This window comes from Asterias amurensis, chromosome 8, assembly GCF_032118995.1.
Source record: "Asterias amurensis chromosome 8, ASM3211899v1".
In the NCBI taxonomy this organism is placed as follows: Eukaryota; Metazoa; Echinodermata; class Asteroidea; order Forcipulatida; family Asteriidae; genus Asterias; species Asterias amurensis.
In genome coordinates this window covers 17,841,480-17,864,808 of record NC_092655.1, presented here as the reverse complement: position 1 = coordinate 17,864,808, position 23,329 = coordinate 17,841,480, and the positions used below count along the sequence as shown (strand labels likewise).

At 39.4% G+C, this 23,329-nt stretch overlaps 1 protein-coding gene across 2 annotated transcripts in view; it reads left to right on the top strand.

The window, feature by feature from the left end:
• Window positions 1-23,329, top strand: part of LOC139940450 (slit homolog 2 protein-like) — a 163,405-nt gene that overhangs the window by 15,767 nt on the left and 124,309 nt on the right. For both annotated transcript variants that reach the window (XM_071936707.1, XM_071936706.1), the window contains exon 4: window positions 6,191-6,262. In XM_071936707.1, coding sequence (XP_071792808.1) covers window positions 6,191-6,262 — 72 coding nt within the window. The remainder of the gene's footprint in view (window positions 1-6,190; window positions 6,263-23,329) is intronic.

Sequence of the window (23,329 nt, the reverse complement as noted above, 5' to 3'; positions counted from 1 at the left end):
CTGCCTTGAAGATTAGCATGGAACTAGTCATCACAGGCAATGTAGGGTCTACATGGATGGCATTATTGAGTAGTATTTGCTGGCGTGAGAGGGTTTTTTTCTCCCATGCCAAGGACCTTAAAGGCAGTGAACACTAGTGGTAATTGTCAAAGACCAGTCTCCTCACTTGGTGTATCTCAACATATGCATAAAATAATAAACCTGTGAAAATTTGGGCTCAATCGGTCGTCGAAGTTGCGAGATAATAATGAAAGAAACAACACCCTTGTCACGCGATGTTGTGTGCTTTCTGATGCTTGATTTCGAGATCTCAAATTCTAAACTTGAGGTCTCGAAATCAATAATTGTGTGGACATTTCTTCTTTCTCGAAAACTACGTCACTTCAGAGGGAGCTGTTTCTCACAATGTTTTATCCTATCAACCTCTCCCCATTACTCGTAATCAAGAAAGGTTTTATGACGATAATTATTTTGAATTACCAATAGTGTCCACTACCTTTAAAGGTACTGGACACTAGTGGTTATATCACTCAAAGTAATTGTTAGCATACAAACTTACTTGGTAACGAGCAATGGAGAGCTGTTGATAGTATACAACATTGTGAGAAACGGCTCCCTCTGAAGTAAAAACGTAATTTTGTCACTCAATGGGCATCTGAAAGCACACACATTCGTTGTGCAACTAGGGTGTTTTTTCTCTCATTGTTCTCTTGTAACGTCGATGACAAATTGAGTCCGAATTTTCACAGATTTTGTATTTCATGTTTCATATTTAATAATATACATCAAGTGAGAATATTGGTTTTTGCAAATTCCCAAAGGTGTCCAGTGTCTTTAAATGTAGTTTCGTGACTTTCAAAAAAGCGATATTTTAATAAGATTAGTCGAGACCACTATTATCTCCTAGACGTGTATGTTGTTACGTATCACCGGAGCACCCTTGGCTTTGATGCTTGTTGAAGGGGAGTAACTTGATTTAAGAAGCTTTTGCTTATCGTCAGACAACTGTGATCTCATGTTGAGAAACGCTCCATCAGTTTTGGCACCCACGCTCTGTTGAATGTCTGATCCAACTAGGCGTTGGTGCCGGCACTTTGTGTTATAGCATTAAAGGCACTGGATACCTTTGGGAATAATAATTGTCAAAGACCAGTATTCTCATTTCGGTGTATCCCAACACAATCAATAACATAGCAAGTATGTGAAAATGTAGACTCAATTGGTCATTGAAGTTGCAAGAGAATAATGAAAGAAAAAACACCCTGGTTTGAATGCACAAATTTGTGTACTTTCAGATGCCCAATAAATGGTTTCATTAAGCCCTGGAAGTCTTTTAATAATTATTTGATTTAGATATTACCTCTATCTAAAAAAAAAACTACGTTACTTCAGAGGGAGCAGATTCTCACAAATTGTAAACTATCAACAGCTGTACATTGATTGTTACCAAGTAAGTTTTTATGCTAACATCAATTATTTTGAGTAATTACCAATAGTGTCCAGTGCCTTTAATGTATAGTTTTTGAGGGGAGGAAGGGGCTGCATGGGAGCTCATCAACATTTTGCAAGGGATGGGGGTGGGGGTGGCGGGCAGCACTTGTTTCCCCCTGGCTGATGAAATGTGAGAGGTGATCAAAATTCAAATTGACGATTGAAGCAAAATGTACACAGCCTGTAAACTGACGCGACAGTGCATCGCTGAAAAACACAGATGCGTCAAATTATTCAATCTATATATTGTGATTCATAAAGGTTATCGGGAAAGCCCATCGATGCAACAAAATAAATATTGTTTTGGTTAGTGTTTTGGTTTTGGCAAATCAATGGCAAAGAGTGAGAAGAGTGAGAAGTTTGGTGAACTTGAGGTTCACTGTACAAAGCAGCTTGAAACATTGTCTCAATATTGGCAGAGATGTTTGCGAGAAAAAAAAAAGAAATATAGAAAGGTTTGCGGTAATACCATGTAATGACTATCTCTAATGAGTTGGGGTGGTTCTGAAAAGAAAGAACTGTTGGTTTCAACTCGACGTGGTTTCAACTCAACTGATCGTCTTTTGAGAAAAATGAATCAGATGATATATTACCTTGTACAGAGAAAAATGGGCCCCGCACTTAAAACAAAAAGCATGCTGCTGTCATTAACTTACATTTCCAATTTTGCTGGACATGGCTGGACACAGTGCCAACCATTCATGTAAACCTTACATAATGCGGTAGGCCGGTACTCATACTCATATTGTTGTGCATATAGGTGTGTGTTTCTTGTAAAAGTTGATTTGAGTGTGTCATAACAAGATAGCATCATCAGTTTTTACCTTCAACGCTAACTTTGAAGGTCACAAAGATGGAAGAAAAACACGCCATACTTGAAGGAGTCACGAGATATTCTAAAGTGATAAAAAAGAGACGCAGATGTGAAAATATGAACCATAGATCAGAAGAGCTGATTACCACACATCTTGAATTTACTCTCCCCGTTTTGCGATCACGTACCATTTCTGTCCATGCTTCCCCCTCCTTTCGCCGCCCCCCCCCCCCCCCCTCTGCACCAAATTTCTCTCACAAGACTCTTGAAAAGGACTGACCCAGAAACACGCGTATACAGGCATTACAGAACAATAACAATGGACCGGTTTCGCTGGGGCCCATTGTGCCAGCCAAAGTCTTGTAATTCTCGTGATATAAACTGCGATTACATGCCCCATTTTTATTGACAGTTTGAGTTTGAATTACACACAGCAGCCGGAGCTAGAAAACTGGGGTTAGCACACACCGAAGTTACAAGACTTTGGTGAATAGGCTACCTTTGTTCACCATCTAAAGTACATGTTTAACAATTTCAGAGTTTTTTTGGAAGCGGCCCTGACCTGTTGTGGGGGGACATGGTGTGTGTTGGTTGGTAAACGCCGCCGCATAATGCAACTCTCCCCACTGGAGTCCAGATATTATTCAGAAACAAGAAAGAAGTATAGTTTTTTGTCCAGTTTTTTTTTTTTTTTTTTTTACCCCAGTCCTACTTTTGTGTTCTCGGAAGATAGACAGGTGGTAAGCTACATGGATATTGTATGCGGGGGAAAAACGGCTTGTTTAAATATCTGAAATTTCCCCTGACCTAGATTTTGAAAGGAGTGCAGAAGCAAGATTAGTATGGAACAAGTGCACAGCCATGTAAAGCTGCACTTCCCCTCTGTATGCCAAAACCAATATGCCCTGATTAACCATGAAATAACAAGCAGGTTGTAAACTGTTGTAGATAAAACAATAGTATGGAGGAGGTTCTAGACCACGTCTTTTTATAACCTCTCCTCATTTTGCAGAATCCAGTTTGGGTTTGTATTATTGTATATACCAATATGAGGACATAAGACAAAAACTCAAGAGTATAGGATAGTATAAGACCTTTAATTGAAGAAATGGAGATGGGCTGGGGTCGATTTCTTAAAGAGTTAGGACTAGTCCTAGATATTAAAAACGTATGGCTAGTCCTAGGCTAGTCCCAAGTTAGTCCTAAGTTAGGACGAGAAGACTAAATCCACTCCAAGGAGGCATGATAGCAGATGGGCATGCAAAACAACCAACTGGACTCAAAGAAACGGATCAAGAAACATGTTGAGATACACATCTACAGATTTAGTCTTCTCGTACAACCAAGTACATAAAGTGGGGGGGGGGCATTGCTTGGCAACAGACAGCGCAGGATAGAGTGAAATGGAGAATTGGTGAAGAGGCTTTGCTCCTGCAGTATAGCGAAATCGGCTAGAAAGAGTGCATAGTATGTCATGTAGCCTATAATATTATATATCTTGTCTCAGCATCCAGGAACATATCATGCCGACTTTAAAAAGGGGGCTCCATCCAGCCAAGGTCAAATTCAGTTTTGTGATACACCCTTCCCCCCCCCCCAGTAGATTAGTAGATATCAAAATGGAAAAGGAAATCACAAGTCTCAATGGGTTAAATTCTGTAAAATGAGTGCATCACAGATCTGGATTTGACCTTGGATCCCCAGTTCTACAATTTGTGTAACCCTGGCACTTCGTGTAGATGCGTCAACATCACTGATCAAAGATCTTATCAAAATGGGTTGGGCTGGAAATTTATTTTATTTTTAATTTTTTTGGGGGGGGCAAAGATGAATCTTGGCTAGTTATGGAGCCACCTTCTCGTCGCTTGTATTGTCGATTGTGCTGTTGTTTTTATAACTTTCGTTTTGCCACAGGGTTTGTCAAATTATAATTCATTTTTGAAAGGGTACAAGTCAAAATTGAGAAAATACTGCTGTTTTAAATCAGATCAAATCTACATCTTGCCAAGTTATATCAAACCAAACTGTTGTTTGAAATCAGATCAAATCTACAGCTTGCCAAGTTTATATCAAACCAAATGTTTAGCTCAGTCAGAATGCTGACTTCTTTTATTGTATTTGAAAAATGTATGTTTTCCTTGATCGTTTTGAACCCTTATGGAGTTTACTTTCAACCTACCTCAGCGTTGGTCCGTGAACTAGTTTCGAAGGAGAGAGTGTTTGCAAATTGAAGGGAAATAGAACGCGGTTATAGAAACCCATGTGTGTTTGCAGTTTGGCATCATGTGAGATGAACCACCTGATTATGGTTTATATTGAGTTTGAATGTATGTGTCCGAATGTTCTGAATGTTATAGATCTTAAAGGCAGTGGACATTATTGGTAATTGTCAAAGACTAGCCTTCACTTTTGGTGTATCTCAACATATGCATAAAATGACTAACCTGTGAAAATTTGAGCTCAATCGGTCATCGAAGTTGCGAGATAATAATGAAAGAAAAAACACCCTTGTCACACGAAGTTGTGTGCGTTTAGATGGTTGATTTCGAGACCTCAAAGTCTAAATCTGAGGTCTCGAAATCAAATTCGTGGAAAATTACTACTTTCTCGAAAACTATGGCACTTCAGAGAGAGTCATTTCTCACAATGTTTTACACCATCAACCTCTCCCCATTTATACTCGTCACCTAGAAAGGTTTTATGCTAATAATCATTTTGAGTAATTACCAATAGTGTCCACGTTCACTGCCTTTAACACTGTGAAGGTTGTGAATGTTGGAGACAGAATGTCAAAGCTGTGTGTATTTTGTGTATGTTAATTTGTTAACGTATTCAAAGCTGCTGAGGACCGTGAAAATAACACCACCGTCGGGGACTGTCCTTAATTTGCTATGGGTACTAAATCAAAGTGGACGTCGCTAAAATAACCAAGTGCAACTATATGGAGAAGAAATATTTTAAACATGTGTGAGCTTACTGAAGGGCCTTTGTGGGGTCATTTGGCCGATGGAACAATCGACCCAACAAGGGAATTAGGTGTTCAACCATGGACCCCACAAGGAATTCAATATAGCAGGACCCCACAAAATAGATCCGCGAGAGTTGTGATTGTACAAACATTGCACGACCTACAGAGGTCCACACAAGGCAGGGCTTATGAAACACTTTGTGGACTTACACAGGTCCACATAAGGGGTTTGTAGGTGTTATATAATATGATTTTTCTTAAAGGCAGTGGACACTATTGGTAGTTACTCAAAATAGTTATTATCATAACACATTTCTTGATTACCAGTAATGGGGAGAGGTTGATAATTTAAAACATTGTGAGAAACAGCTCCCTCTGAAGTGACGTAGTTTTCGAGAAAGAAGTAATTTTCATCGAATTTCATTTCGAGACCTCAGATTTAGAATTTGAAGTCTCGAAATCAAGCTTATGAAAGCACACAACTCGTGTGACCACAGTGCGACAAGGGTGTTTTTTCTTTTACTAATATCTTGCAACTTCGACGACCGATTGAGCTCAAATTTTCACAGGTTTGTTATTTTAAGCATAATGTTGAGAAACACCAATTGAGAAGACTGGTCTTTGACAATTATCAACAGTGTCCAGTGTCTTTAAGTGCACTTATTTTTAACACTCTAATTGCTATTGAGGTGCAAGTGAGGTGTGTTTTGTTGTATGTGCACTTGTGTTGTATGTGTTATTTATGTGACAACACCATCGATGTAAAATCTACACCTCAGTTCTCGCAGTTTGGGGCTGAGAACAAACGATGTCCACACAATTTGATATAATTCAGGGTTCACACACGTCCACACAAGATTTCCACCTGTGTTGTACAATATTTTAAATTTTAAAATTTTAATTTTTCTGTTTTACAGGAGAATCAACCGCAATCAGATTCAGAGCTTACCTGAGCTTCTCTTCTCCAGCATGGATTCCCTCTTCAGACTGTAAGTCCAACAATAATTTTCGTTTCGTAATTTTCTCTAATTTGGTTGTTCCAGGGCTGAGCATGGTATCGGAGTGAGTCATAGCCCCATTACCATTAGCGATGCATGTTTCTGTTTATTATGAAGGGTAGAAAACGCAGAGTCCAATTTGTGGATTGGGCGAAGCGTTTAAATTGACCCTGAAAAATGCAAGCAGCTTTAAAGGTTGTACACAATATTGGTAAGGACAGAATTGTGGGAAATTAACCTTGAAATATTTTGTTCATGTAAAATGCTACAGTGTATTTATTTATTTTTTTTTTTTTTAACTCAACTCGCGAAACTAAAACTATATGATTTAAAGACAGTGCAAAACAAATAGGGTTTTCATTATTTGCTCGTGATACCGAACAAGCTTGCTCTCTAGTCATCGTCAGGAGACTGAAGAGTGTGAGCGATAGTGACATGAAAATTATTGGCGCCAGTTCAGACCTGGAGAAGTCAAATACCTCATGGAATTTGAGAAGTCAACTACCTCTATCTGTTCCCGCACCACCCCCTTAAAGATGTCTTCAAAGATGAGGTCATCTGGTTAAGCGTTGGGATCTAAAACCCATCTCAAAAATCCCAGAGACCTTTGAAGAAGGAGGGGGTATGGTTCACAACTGCGGCGCAAACCCTTACCAGGTGAAAATGTAATTAGATAATTGTTGAGAACTGCTTTCTTGCCACAACTTTACTGGAAGCAGTTTAGAGAACTTCCAATTTGGTAAAACTGCGGCTCCTTAGTCACCAATTTACTTACGTGTGGAGTTTTTTTATTTTGTTAAAGAAAATCTATAATTATCTGCCAGGAAGTGCCCATAGGAAATATCCGTAAAGCATCAATCAGTCTAGAGTAATTTATTTGTCATTTTTTCCTCTTCACTCCATCGGTCTGCAAGTGAAAAGGGGGCTTGTTATAAATACAGGGGGAAATTATCCGGCTTTTAAAGCTATGGAAAATTGTATAGGGTCACAGTTGGGTGATGCTATTGATTTGTGTTCCTTTCTTCGGTTGGAAATGCTTAGTAGTTTAGGCCTATAGTGTGAAAAACCAGCTTCCTCTGTGGCGTGGTGGAGTCAGGTCTGTTCCTGGCACAGAGGGGTGGAAAATACATTCATACCCAATATCGGTATCAATTGGTGAAGTTTGGGAGGTACCACCTGTTTGGAAGTACGAAATGCATTCACGGAGCTGGGAGTCTGTTCTGTTGTCATCCCTCCTGACTGACGGAATGTTTGCCCGTAGGTTCTTTTAGACCACGAGGGGGTGCGATCGGAGAATTCAGGCGATCACGAAGAAGTACAGACGAACTTGTTTTATTTTATATAGGGGAGCAAAACAAACCTCAGAATTCGGGAATGTTTGTCTGAATCACTTTCTAGCGTGACAGGTTTTGAAAAGGAAACAAGGAGTGGGGTTAGGGTTGGGAATGTACAAGGACGAGAAAATAAAAATAAAATAAAAGCTACCAGAGCAACGAGGAGCAGCGCGAATAATGGACACACTTGATTTATGGATATAAAGCTTCTAGTTTATTACCTCGAAACGATTTAGTGTGTAACGCTCCGAGAGTTTTCGCACTAACCACTTTGCGCAACATAAAAAAAAAGAGCATTAAAAGTAATATTTAACTAATAACATGGTTGAGAATGTCGTTCAGATGTGGATTTTTTTGTAGGAAATTTTATTATCTTCAGCTGAACTGGATTCCATGTAAAATTTGTAAAGAAAAGTATATGTGGAAAAAAAAATGTTAAGGTTGTGTGTTTCATGTATAGTGCAGACATGGTCATGTACCTTTAATGTCTCCGGAGACTGGGCCCAGTTTCATAGAACTGCCTAAGCCAACAAATTTTGCTTAAGCAAAAAAATATTTGCTTTGTAAAATCAGATTACCGGCTAAGACTCCATTCAATTGTTATGCTAAGTAAACAACAGCTAAATATTAGTCACAAGCCATGTACATGGCATAAGATTTTTGCCAGTAACATGTGTAAAATAAGCAAGCTATTTTCGTGCTTAAGCAAATTTTTTTTTTTGCTTAAGCAGCTCTATGTGAAATTGGGCCCTGGTCAGGATAACGAAATGCACTGGTTTTCAAGGCCCAATGATTGCATTGGATACAATGATTTCGTTGGTTAAACGTGCTGTGACGTAAGCTTTCCATGTAGTGATTGGTCCGAGGTGATATAGTGTCGGCTTGTATTCTCATTGACTGCCAATCTCAGTTTGAAATGATTTCGAGGTCAAAGTTTCATTTGTATAAGGAACCGAACATCCGGTCAGGCTGGTATCTAGCGCTATTCAGCAGCCTCGAAATGTGACGTCAGATGTTCAGATTAATAAATGTCTCTCCCCCCCCCCCCCCCACCCCTATGCATGACACCCCTGATCAGTTACTACTTTTGTTCTGGATTGGAAACGGGACCCGTATAATTTAAACTGAACAACTTGGTGCCCTCAGCAATTTATGTCTGACGTCCATGATATGTGAACTCTTAAACCTTAAAAGCAAAAAGGTGTTTTTCTATACTCGGCAAATTACCTTGTTGAACCAGTAGGCATTATTGTCGAAACGTATTTCAGAAATAAATCATTTTCAACATCACTCCTCCATACAGTCGATTGCATGTAATTTGTGTCAATTTGCTTCAATTCTGTCCAATTTGGTATTCAATTTAACTCGATTCCATTCTATTAGGGTTTATTCCAAAACATGCAACATACAGTCTCGGGCAATCAGTGATGGCTGGCAGAAGAGAATGGAACATTGTGGATAGAAAGGGAAACTTCATCGCAAAAATAGAGCAATAAATTAGTTATTTTAGGGATGGGGGCATTACGGAAAGAAGGATCATTCAAAATACAACCTGTTTCTAAAGAATCGGGAATTATTTATCCTCCACTGGTTTTAAAGATTTAAAGACAGTGTTTCAGGAGATAATTTATGTCAGTTCTTAGTAAGAGATGTTTTGCTTTTATGATGTAATCTAAATAATAAGAAAATACGGCAACCATGATTGTGGTTTTTGTGTGTGTTCAATTTGTAAGATCTCCCCAACCAAATCTGGAAAGTTCAGAAAAATGTATTATAAATAATCTGTAACCACACTCTTAAAATACCCGGGTCAAAATTGACTCGGTTTCGGTCTCAGGAAGGCCTGACCTTTTTCTGGGTCAGTATGACCCCGAATCTGTGTCAAACTGACACATAAATGGGTCAAACTGATGCAGACTCTGAGCAAGCAGCTAAAATCATATTACTAATCCTTTTCCAGGTCAGTGTAAACCCAAATGGGTCAGGGCCCCTGGGACCAAGCATCCGGGTAAATTCTGACCCGGGAGTTTTTAGAGTACATAAGTGCAGCATTTACTGTACGGGAACTGTTTTGCCGAAATTATTTTAGGTGCGGTCCCAGAAGTTTTTCAGAGTTTTTACTATTTTGTTTTTTGATACGTCAACACAGAAATTATTTGTGACTCTCTCGAGGGGCGAACACAAATCTGAAGTCTGAAGAAGATTGGCATCTCGGATAGAACACTTGTACCAGAATGTCTCTAGGAAATTTAGTCGCTGTAAGGATTTCTGACAAGCGTTGCTAAACAGTTCCAGTTCATGTCTGCAACGTTATCACTGTACACCTTGGTTGCAAAGGGGGGGGGGGGGGGGGGGGGGGTAGGAGTGGTATGGGTGATTCCTGTCGAACACACTGAAGGGAAAGCTCATTCAGACATGCTTTGAGCCTTATCTTTGCCAATTGTTGCGCAGTTGCCATAGATCTTGCCACCAGCCCCCAGGAAGGCACGAACATAAGTTTTTGGAGGTGTGGGATCAATTTGCTCATTTCAGGAAACATGGCTATGTGGAACTTCCACGGCAAGACTAAGAGAAAAAGTCATAAAATGTGTTATTTTTTAAAGAACTATAACAAACTTGATGCACTAGCCTGGATTTATTTATTGGGATTTAACAACTCCTGGGTTTACCTTTGAGTCATTATTACAAACCGAACTGTCTTCCTGAGGTTTTACTGGGTATTTTGTTTCGTTTTTTTTTTTCTCGTTTTAATCCCTAATTCATATAAATCTATAATGTAAACCAAAACCAAAGATTGGTGGAGAATAGTCTGGTTCAATGTTGGTTTAATGAGAATCAGTGTTCGTTATTGCTAGTTGAATGTTGGTCTAATGAGAATCAGTGTTCGTTATTGCTAGTTGCAGTCAGGGAGTGTTACACTGGTTTCCAAGTAGGCATATATGGCGTGTTTTCCCAAGTAATGTACAGAATGCAGTTTGAAATGGAGATGCTTTTTTACTCCCAACACTTTTTAAACTTTCAGCTATTTTAACCCCTTCAAGCACTTGCCCATAGATGAACAATTCTGAATACACAATGCACACCATTTCTGTGATCAACTATGAAATTGAAACGATTTAACCTTGATCGATAAAACCACAGCTTTCCTGCAAAGTTCCTCCATTCTATACACCCAGTGCAATTTCAGAATCTTTTGTTTACAAGAATTTGCAATATGTTGGTTTTCTAAATAATTGTGTAATTGTAATGAGAAAATGTGTTTTGCGGAAGTGGGAATTTTCTGGTGTATTCACTTGGTGTTGCATGAAGGTTGTACAGTGCTTTTCATCAGTGAAAGTAAGTAATCAATCTTATCAGGGGGTTGTCGTACTATTTCTGTCACAGACTAAATGGGGACTTTTTATTTTGGGGGTGGGAAAAAGTACACACATTTTTTTTTTTCATGCCACTTTTTTTTCTGCTGAATGCAGACCGCGGAGTCACGGTGATTGAGTTTGTCACAACAACTCAGGGCAGGGTAGATAGAACTCGAGCGACAAGGCGAAGCTAACTAGCTGCATAAAGATTTCTAGAAAAGCTTCACAAAGATTTCTAAAGAAGCATATTGTGCAGAGTCAAACGTATCGTTTTACCAAATTATTGTTTGGCACTTGCTTTTGTAATCTGAGGCTTACGCGCATTGATGGGCGGATGGCCTACTAAAAAAAAAAGAACTTCACAATTCATGAATTCACGGAGTAGTGACAAACATGTAAGGTGGGGGAATAGCATTTAGTGCTCTAGTGCAGTTGAGGGATATATCAAAATCGTGAATTGATACAACAAAGCTGTCTGGACTGTAACTTCCCATAATCACCATCGTCTATTGTGATTATTATTAGCGTTTATTAAACATAAAGGTTTCCTTTTTTTTGGAAACGGCACTGCACTTTTAGATTTTTAAGGCAACACAAATACTAAGTATCGATCGAGTATTAGGTACTGCTCATTATGTCACTGTAAATGGGTAACATGGGTATGTAAAACCTACCTCATATTTATATACGTTTTGTTGTGAATGACAATCAGATTATGTCAAAGTTATAGGTTGTCACAAACATTTTCTTAAAACTATTATCGTTTCGTTATTTGCCTCTTCAAGTTGATACAATCATATGTCGACCACAAACAGACTGTGTTTCAGCTTAAAGGAACACGTTGCCTTGGATCGGTCGAGTTGGTCTTTGAAAAGCGTTTGTTATAATATGCATTTGGGTAGAAAGATGCTGTAAAAGTAGAATACAATGATCCACACAAACATGCCTCGAAATTGCACGGTTTTCCTTTTACCTCGTCAACTAACACGGTCGGTCATTTATGGGAGTCAAACTTTTGACTCCCATAAATGGCCGACCGTGTTAGTTCGCACAGTAAAAGGAAAACCACGCAATTTCGAGGCAAACTTGTGTGGATCATTGTATTCTACTTTTAAATTATCTTTCAAACCATATGCATTTTATAAAAAACGGTTACAAACGCTTTTTTATAGACCAACTCGTCCGATCCAAGGCAACGTGTTCCTTTAACTATATGTTTGTTAAGAATACTCAAAGCCTGAGACTTTCTTATTTGGGGGAGGGGCAGAGACACAAACACATGTAATTGGGGGGGGGGGGGTCTGGTGTATCAAATATTTATTTGCGCAAGAGGGTCATGGGCAGGGGGAGGGGAGCTCCTTCCACTCTGCCCCTCTTTGATCATGCCTCTTCCCCTATCTCTATAAATGCCTATGTCTCCTTTCTATCACCTCACATAATGAAATGAGCAGATGAACAACCTTGTCTATATAGTCTATTATTACTTGATTGGGAGAGTAAAAGTTGGCCTCTCCGGTTTCCCACCAACATGGCTTCAAATAATTGGAAACAAACGGGGGCAGGCTGGAGCTCTGTTCATGCGGGGGAAATTGAGCGTGAGTTAACCTGGAATTCACTTCTCATTGCTACCAGCTGCAGACAGGGGGTTTCAATTTGTGTCAGTGCGATTTTACCGCAGTAGTCGAAATTAATGTCCGAAATGGTAGTCAGTTCAGAAGCTATTAAATGTGACACATTTTTCTCTCTCAATAGACCCCCCCCCCCCCTCTTGTTGAGTGACTTGTGACTTGACATTGGAACAAAGTACTGTGAGAATGATTTTTCCAACCATTTCCCCCCTGCTTTTTACATGTTATTATTGAGAAGTTTGATCCGTTGTGAATTGACAAGACCCCGTAGATACTGACAATAGTAATACTACGGTTTCCTTTTTATAAAATAACTTTCGCTAGTAAGGCAAACACCGATGAGTGTACCATGTTTGTGTGCACCGATGTTGGATTTTACTTAATCAAGCCCCCACCCCACACCCTAGTCCTCTCTTGTTATTAATATCACTTCATGTCATGTTTTTTTATAAGATAATCTAACGTAGATGTATTGTCTGTAAGTAAATAGAAACCTATTTCTGAAAACACTTTAATTACAACATAAAAGCGTCCTCGCTGTTCACTTGGTTAATTGTTAGTCTAGAAAGACTAATAAGACTAAAGACTAGTAACTCGGGGCATGGACATGGACGCCAATGCCAGGTAGAGCCCCCTCCCCTTTAGTCACGCCATGCAATTGCTTGCATGATTCTGTGGAACATGAAGAGCCTTGGACAAGTCTAGTTGTAAGCCTGGTGTCACAACCTCCCTTTCAAAACCCAGGACCCCAAGACCTCCATGTTTGAACTAGAGTGGGTGCAACCATGGAGGAAGCCTGCCTCCATGGGGCAACCATGATGCCAACCCTGTTTGGTTGGTACATGATGTGTACATGTACATGGCTCCTTCAGGAACCCACACCAGAAACAGCTGGATCTGGATGGACTCACTCAACACCATCTAGCTCCACGCTCTTCATAACAATCATTATGTTTTTATTATGCCAATATGATGAGTGACAAAGTGCATGAGATTATTGTTGTTAAAGGAAGCCAACATATTTTGAGCTTTTGGAAAATATGATTTTGTTTTCATGTCTGGGAATTTGAAAGTTCGTTTTAAAGGCGAAGTACAGCTCGTGTGCATTTGAATTCAGGAAGAAAAAGGACGTAAATGAAGAAACCTAAAAAGGACAGAAATTATGTTTCTTTTTCTTAATTGTCATATTTTATTTCTTCAATTTCATATCAAAAAAGTGATCTCTTTATTCTATGGAAATATGCATAAACCATTTGTAGGAATGTTAAACAGTTAAACATTTGGGTAATAAACAACTTTCTGGTTCACCTTCGCATTTTTATCAACAGGTTGCCACTTTAAATTGGCAGTTGCCCCTTTAAGTGATGTTCACTTATGTCTGATAGCCAAATAATGATACCATCCTTGAAGTGTTTGGGGTTCTTCGATTTGGATCCCACTATTTCCTCATCGGCTAGTCGTCTTCTGTCCTCACTAATTGCTATTTGACAACATAGCTGTATGCCTGCTGTTGAGGTTGCTCCACCCACGCCCCCCTTCTTATTATTTTGGTCAATATGAATATTTGGTAACTATTTGTTAACCCTGTATCAACTCTAACAAGCTTCACACTAACAAGCTTGTATACACCTGCAGCCGTTGACCTCCTATTGTCCCTCTTTTCTTTTCTTTTTGCAACAGCTCCCATTGGTTTTGTACACGTTTTGCAACTGTAATACCTTTCGTGAACGATGGACTCTATTGTCCTCTTTTGTTATGGTCCTCGGTTTGAATGTGTCTACCTACTCTCTTCCTTTGCGTTAGAACACTCAATAAGGCCGTGAGGATCTAGGGATGAGGAAATACAGACTTCTGTCCGAAATCAGACTTTGTTCTATATAAATCTACCTGTGTTATAAAAGAAATGTGTTTTTGTTTTTGCGCCATTGATGAATACTTCAAACTGTGTATTACTAGAGCTGCTGCACTGCAAAAACTGGGTTGTTAACATTTAAACTGCGCCTCGGTCTTAATTGGCCCTATAAGTCCCTGAAGATAAACCAATTAAAAGACTAAAACCCAAACACACAAATCAAAAGAGAATTGTTGTAAATTGAAGCCAGTCTTGCTTGCCTTGGGGGGTGTCTGGACAATAAGGATCTTCCATTGACCAAAAGGAAACCTTCAAGTGGGCAAGGCTGCTGCAATGGTGGCGACTTGGTCCTCGATCCTCCACTCGAGTTTAGCTCGAGTTAGACATTTTTTAGGGGGGGGGGGGGGATAAATTGTGTTTCTCCTTATTAGTACACAAATGAAAGTGGTGGTTTCCTACATGTTTAAGATTTACATCTACAGTTGAACAATTTATTATAGATTTCAACTGATTTATACAAACTATTTTGTACCAATAAATCATTTTTTATAGATGCAACTTCCCGTTTCCGGAAAGTTACAAAGCTATATTTCTGCCAATTTACCAAGACGAGTGAGCCCCTTACTTATTCAGTTTCACGAATTGTGTGTTGTTTTACTCCCAGAAGGGACTACCGTTGCCCTCTAAGCTTGACCTCCAATACGAGGGGCGATACTTCCCCTGCTTCACCTCCTGACCTCCCCATCCCTCAAACATCTGGTTTTCAAACTACATCCACCTCGTTTCAACACAACTTTTCCATTTTGTCGGCGTAAAGTTTTTTTTCTTCTTCAGAGAATCCATCAGGCAGAGCCTCTTTGGGCACAATCAGTTCATAAAGGTTCAAGTTGTAAATGTAACTCCTTCAGATTTGGTACATGCAGAACAGTTGTGGGACAAAACACTAACAATGTTGTTCTTGCCTGTATTTGTTTTATTTAGTGTTTAAATTGTGTGTGGTGGGAATACAATTATGATGTGGTTGTTGAGATATCATGTATAGCCTAAATGATTTAAATAACTCTCTCTGTGAATTGTGGTTGTTCTGGAAAGAACTTTTGGTGTTACAATCCGACGTTCAGGTTCAATCAGTAAGATCTGATTGCCTGATGTTGTTGAACCTACACTCTATAAACTCCCGGGTCAGAATTGACCCGGATTTGGGTCCCAGGGGGCCACACCCATTTCTGTGTCAGTTTGACCCGGAATCCGTGTCAATGTGACCCGGAATCCGTGATCATCATGTGACCAGCAAATTGGTTAAAGGCGGGGATTTGACTCGGATTCCGGGGCACATTGACACGGATTCCGGGTCAAACTGACCCAGAAATGGGTCTGGCCCCTCTAGGACCCAAATCCGGGTCAATTCTGACCCGGGAACTTTTAGAGTGTTCGGTCGGAACTAAACCACATTATGTACATCTACATGGTGTATCTGCAAACCATTGGACCTTTATCCTTGATTCGTATGTTAACTATTGCTTCTTATAAGAAGCTTTCATGTTAAAGTGTACCATGGAGGGAAGAAGATGTAAGCCCACAATATATTTGGTCATGGACTCTACTGGTTGTTGGACCCATTTAGTGGCACCCGTCCCCACTCTCAACAGTGACCCTCCAGCAGAAAGGCAAAGGTCCCAAACCTCAATTTAGAACTATTCACACTAACTCGTTCACCAGCTGTAAATTAGAAGGGGTTAGGTCGAGTCCTCTAGGGGCCTTGTTAGAAAGTGGAACTTGACATGTACAACTGAAACTTGGCTTGTTCTTTGTGTGTGTGATACAAGTGCATGGTATATATGCCTATATGGGCCTATAGCCCTGAAGGCCTAAAATGTACTGTATGTCTTTTAGGAAATTATGCATTCACGAAATTGTGTACTTTCCCGTGTGTAAACGTAGACATTTGAGTTAAGATCAAACACAGTTCTCCTGAGGCTAAAATTGTATGTGTCAATGTTAGAATTGCAGAATGTCCATCCCGTCTTGTTGTTGTTGTTGTTGTTGTTGCTGTTGGGTGTTGCGGTTGCTGTAATTATTAGTTGCCAGGTTAATTTGTTGTACATGATGTATAGAGAAGGATACTATCAATGAGTCTTGGAATGGGGGGGGGGGGGGGGCAGGGGAGAAGTTTGTAATACTAATTCCAAAAATGGAACACTGTGGAGTGAGTTAGATTAGGAAAGAGTGACGAAAATCTGTTACATTTTCATTTACGAAATCATTGATTATTGAGGGGTCAATTTGGCCCCTTCCTTTCCCCCCATTTACCCCCCTTTCGCTGTCTCCGTACCTGGTGAGTTTCGCACCGGGGGACCTTGACTCAAGCTTCCTTTCGCCAATCACTCAAATGACTTAATCAATTTGTACCGTACTTTGGCTTCACCTGAAATCTCAACACTTAAGAATCCATTTTGTTTGAAGGTTTTGTTGTCGTGAATCCTCCTCCTCGGATTAAAGGTCTAAACAAGACATTGGTTGTTTACTGTGTTGTTAATTGTTTAACTGCAACTTACAGGTATCCTTCAAGGCTTATTAACCAACGTACTTTATATATGTCAGGAGTATGTACCGAAATTAAATTAAGCTATCAAAATAGATCTTGTACTGTAAACCTGGCACCATTGCGTGACCTGTCTTGGGTATACCCCCACATGACTTTTTGTAATAGCCCCTTGGAATAGCCCAACTCAGAACTGACATAAGTTTCTGTACATTTACTAGTAGAACTTCGGTCAGTTCCCATGGGGCACGGTGTACCCCGCCCCCCCCCCCCTCAGACCCCCTACAAGGGTGTCTCCATTGCGTGCTTGGATTTTCGTGGAATCTTTAGAGGATTTTTAATGGGGGTCTAATGAAATAGTGGTTGAAAGTATGTGAACATCGGGGACACCATGTCCCATCAAACTGAGGTAAGTGAAAATAGTCGGAACCCGTTTTGAGACACATAAACATGTTTCCTATTGAAGACTGGGAACATGACAACACACTAGCATGATAAAAAAACGTCCTTATGATTGTAAGCCTATAGCTGGTCCCATGTGTTCATGACAGGAATCTAGTTCTGTGTGCATGACTTGGGCATGACTTGCATGCAGCCATAAATTACTGTACTCCCGAAGACGGGAAATCAAATTAAAATAGTTTGAAGTTGACACCTGTAGTTTAGGAGAGACACCTTGTGGCCTGTTCTGCCACCTGAGATTGTTGAAATGGTGGAAATGTCAGAAGCGTGGTTTTTAAACGGCACCATGTAGCTAGTCACAGAAGCTCCGTGGTCCATGCTGCCACCTGAGCTTGAAATGGGAGATATGTAAGAAGCGTGGTTTGTAAACGGCACCATGGAGCTAGTCAAAGAAGCTCCCTGGTTTCAGCAAGGAACAGGTTTTTTGTATCAAGAAGAGAGCTTGGCTAATTTGTCCTGTTGTTGTGTTCATGGTTTGGTTGAATGGTTATGGTAAGATGACAGTAAAGATAGTTCGATATTGGACAGGTATTTTTTATATTGGACATTGGACATTCCCTTTATGTTTGTACACTGAATGTCTACCTTGTACATCGATGTGAATGGCAAAATGTCCAATACCAAACTAAGTTTACTGACTACACAGATGACAGTAAATTTGGTTACAAATTAGTTGAGTTTGACACACCTGTAGTTTATTAGAGACACATTGTGGTCCATGTAGCTACGTCCTAGCTCTATTTTGATCTATACTACCACCTGAGATTGGCATGGTAGCGATGTTAGAAGCGTGACAAGCAGATTGAAATTGTAGAGGTGTTCGTAGTAAACGGCACCATGGAGCTAGTACAAAAACGCCATGGTTCCAATTCACCTGTGGTCCTTTCTCTATGGTTTTAACCATGCGGCGAGGGTTTTTATTAACCATATAAAGTTTGGCTAATTTGTCCTGTTAATGGTTGTGGTAATCAACTTTGTCATTGGAGCTGGGATGCTTTTCATCACTGGTTCATGAACTTGCCAGTCGGAACACTTGGAGAGCATATTGACTGGTCTTCATGTTTTTTTTTTTTTTAACTGACATTTGCCAACCAACCAATGCTGACTTGTGTATTGCAGACTTTGAAGTACATGGCCAAATTTGATAATGCTATTAAGCAGAACAATACTGCTTAGCAAATTGGCAAACAAATGGATGGGGCACCAGTCACAACAATGTTTTACTTTATAGACTTTAAGCTGGTAACCAGTTTCTGATAAGCAATATATTTGTCTATGCTGAGCGGTTTTGTTTGTGATGTTGTCGTGACGTTTACATTACCATGCCATCCGAGAAACACTAATGGAGACAGAAACAGGCAGATGGGCTAAAAATGACTTCTAGCCCTGAAATCCTGCAGCCAACATATTGTGACTGCAGCACTAATCTCCCCATTCAGAAAATCCCATCAGGTTGACTCTAGTTCTGGCACCCTAAGATCCTCGGCAAACATAGCAAGATCAATACTTGTTTTGGGGAGTAACGGACATGCCATTGCCAGTTTTTGACATGCCTTTGTGCCGAGACAGTTTGGCTTGGCACATGTGAAGTGAATTGCAGTCTTTAGACATGTGTGAATAGATACGATGGGCAATCATTTGGACATTGTTCGGCTGAATGAGGCTGCCCACTCTTCTAAGTAAATTGTTTTGCCGATTGTTGTGAAAAATCAATGGATGATTTCTAATGTGAAGAATGCTTGTTTAGGCATTTGCGTGTCTGCGCGAACACCTCTTGTTGTAAAGTTTGCACTTGTAGGAATCATACTGAAAAATACTCAAGACTTCTGACTCTTTGTGCCATCCTAAGGGCATGCTTATAGGGCCATGTCACACGGGGACATTTGAAGGCAACCAGTTCTAGGCAATCTCCAAAAAGAAAATGCATTCATATTTGAATGTTCACGTACTTTTCTTGGGGATCGCAAGACATTGTTTGGCAAAATTACTCATATGCTATCAAAAGTGGTCTCGTAGCAGTTGCCTGGAAAAGTTGCATTCGTGTGACAAGTCCCTTATAATATTGAAAACTTTGTTTAACCCTGACCGTCTACGATGTACGACTATTTTGCCAGCTCTACCACTAATCATGTATAATACCTTTTAAGGATACCATATAAAGTTTTGTAGATCTGGTGTTCTTCAAGTATATGTACCTTATACCTTGAGGTCATGGCAATGGTGGATTGCGGTAAGACAGAAGCAATGTTGGCAAAACTCAGAGTTGAAACAAACCATACAGGCCATACCACAACCAAGGCCCAATGCCATTGAGTTGCTCAGATAGCCACAACACGCCTACAAAAAAGTTATCAGCCAAATGCCACGTCATGTCTACCATCCTGTACTGCTTTCATGGTTATTATTTTGTTTGCTAAGCAGAACTTTGTTTTAGCAAAATGTTGCTTTCATTAAGAAACTCTTCGAAATTGGGTCCAGCTCACAATGTTTGTCTTTTGTCTGTATGAAAAAAAGTAGGTTACTACAAATGCTATTTTATTCTCAATTTAACTGGATTATGTGTATTCGATTTGTGAAAACCACTTTTAAGACAAGATTTGTATAAGCTCTTCAAAAACAAGTGAGTTCTGAGTTAACATTGATATCTAAATATGGCTATACAGTGAAACAAAACCCCACTGAGCTGTTTACTGTATACAGCGTCCCAAAGTGAGCAAAGTACACCGCGTTTGTGTGTAATCGATTGAGTAATTAGTCAGTGACTCAAACAAATTCTGGAAAGGTAAAGCCAAAGTTGTCTGTGGTATTTGGGAAACACCAATTAACGCTAATTAACACAAAAGGAACCACTCTTAATGAAGCACCTGTTGCGCCGATTGATAGAAACAAAAAGTACACTTGTAGCACCTTGGTATGGCACGCACGGGCAAATTGTGACAACTTGATATCAGGTAGACATACGTGTGTTGAAATTATTTGAAGTGCAAGGTGTCTTCTTTGGTATGCTTTATTCACATTTTAGTACCAGTTCTTCTTTTCAAATTGGAATAGGGCATATGTTGTTGTTGTTGTTGTTGTCGTTGTTGTTGTTGTTGTTGTTGTTGTTGTTGTTGTTGTTGTTGTTGTTTTTGTTTGTTGTAATGAACTGAATTCTTCCAACTTGAAGTAATAGTATACTACTGGCTTATTACATACCGCGCATACTGTCACTCAAGGTGCATTAACATACAACATTTTCCTACAAACTCCTTTTACATAGCACCATGTAATGGTTTATAAGGTGCTGTGGCGCAATATGCAGCTAATCAAACCAGGAACACAGGGGCGAACCCCTTCTCTTCTAGATAAGTACACTGGGCTATTTTACGTGCGTTACACATCACACGGGACCAACGGCTTTACGTACCATCCGAAGTGTTATTTTGCTTGCAATTTTGTGTTTCCACCTGTGGCGTGTCTTTGGTGAGTGTGCTTTAAAATTGATGGCCCAGGTTTTAAAGCAAAATAGGATATAGCTAATGATGATTCAACACACCTTGAAGGAAATCCATCCAGAGGATTATTCTGTTTTTCGATGGTTAATTCTATCAACGTTTTTCTGTCTGAGGGACATTCCAAAACATTCGCTTATGTGGTTCCTTCCTCTCTGATTCGTCTTGCGTGTTTGTTTCACCGGAACACCTGGAACACCTGGAAGGTAACACACCCGGAAGTGTAGATAAAATGTCTGATTTGTTTCTGTTTGAGCAAAGATCAAGTACAAGTAGAAACTACAAGTGTTAGAGATATGGGTTCTTGTAGTATTAAGGTTTGCAGGATAATAAGCTCTAATGAAATGTGATGGTTCTGAAGGGGAAAAATGTTGGATAAAAGCTCGACGTTTCGTCATCATGAAGCAAGCATGCTATAAATAATTTTCTTCAGGTTAAATGAGTTCCTAACCACGAGCATGTTATGTGGAGTGCACTAAATGGTAAAAAGCCAACCCATGTATAGTGTCAGAAGGCATAGGCCTATATACACATTATTATTTGGTTTTTTTTTGTCTTGCCATAAGCACTTACAGATAAATTAGCCTACAATACATTTTCTTTATGTTGCTTGTCCCTGAAGAGTAATTTTGTTTGTTCTTTCTTTATAAAGTAAAGAAAGAAATAAGTGGAGTCATGTCCAAGCCGTAGGGTCGGTGATTTGGGCCTTTTTTTTCAAGCAGTCATGTCCTGTGTTTTTGAAAAATGCTTCTCGATAATCCACCCTTTTTGGTCCTGTGTTGAGAGACAGGGTGCCCGGTGGTACACAAAGCACCAACTTACACGAGAGTCTGGCAATACTCTTGCCAGCCAGCCGAAGGATAAAACGGGGTTCCTGTTTACTCAAAATGGCCGTTTCAAAGGAACATTACAGAATTGGTTTTTGCTCACAAAACAGTTGCTGACAGTAAGCACTATATGTAATCCACCATACACATAAACACTGTCAGACAAACATGTAGAAAGTTTGAGATCGATTGGCCATCTGGGTCACGAGAAAATAGTGAAAAACCAATTACACATTTTTGCATGACATCGATTTAAAAATAAGTTTGAATAAAACGCTCACTGAGCGATGAATTCCAAACGGAAAATTAGTTTTATTCAAATATGCCATTTAAGACAGAAATATTTCAAGGGATTTTTTCTACTACCATCATCATTAGATTGTGTAAGTTTTATGTCAATCTGCGAACTTAGACACAAATTTTACCAATTTTGTAATGTTCATTTAAGGGCGAGTTTTGATTATTGTAAACCCCGGTCAAACTACGGCGTAGTTGGGTGCACTACTATTCACGAGACCTGTAAACAATAAGGTCAAGTATTTTTGTCAATAAATAAGAGATTGATATTGAAGACTATGACTATGTTAACCGGGTCGTGAGATTGTTGCTTGCTGTCCCCCTACACTGTATACTTATCTTTCTACTATCTGGTTCGTAAGGGCAAGCAAATATTGGGGGAATCTGTTTAGTATTATCGGTTGAGTTCATATTTCAATTTGGTCTGTTTGTTCTAGCGAAAAATACTTGAAGTTATCGGAAGTAGTCTAGATTGGGTTATTCGACTAATTTGTGTTATGGTCTTCTGTGGGTGTAAAGGCATGTTTTACCTATTGTGTGTTTCAAAAGGGGCAGTTGAGAATTTATGATGATGTGAAGTGTGCTTTACAATTTGCACTTTGTCTCAAGTCAGGAGTTTTGTTCAGGATTTCTGCTGATGCAGAAGGTGCAAGGATATAAAGACATCAACCTTTTGAAAATATTGTATTGTTCGCTTTATGGATTCTGTAAATACTTAGAGATGAACGCCATTTGAGCTGGCCACATTTTAAGTTGTCATAATATTAACTTTTAATTTCACTGTTTCGAATTTAATGAATTAACTACAAGCTAGGATACATTTATTCTGGTTCGTATATTTAGCTTCTGTGCATGACTGGAATGAAATACATAAAACACAACCCTGGCCCATCCTTCATTCTTAAACGGAGAATAATTATAACTCGGTCATAACAAATTAACTTGAACCTTGAGCATTCTATGTTCAGCACGAAATAAATCAAAATAGTTGAAAAAGATTGTCAAATGATGAGGCATTACCAATAATTAATAAACCATCCTGTGGGATCAAACTAAATATGTTTTCAAACTAAATATGTGATCCGGAAAAAGACCCTGGGTTGGATTTCAATTTGCAGACTTCTGTAATGAGTTTCAACGTTAATAAATATACCATGACTACAGCTAAGTGGAATGACATAATACGCAGAAAATGGGAATAGCACATGTCATGCATGCTCATTTTTAGTAGTCATTTATTAAGAGTTATAGTTTGCACATAACAAAGTC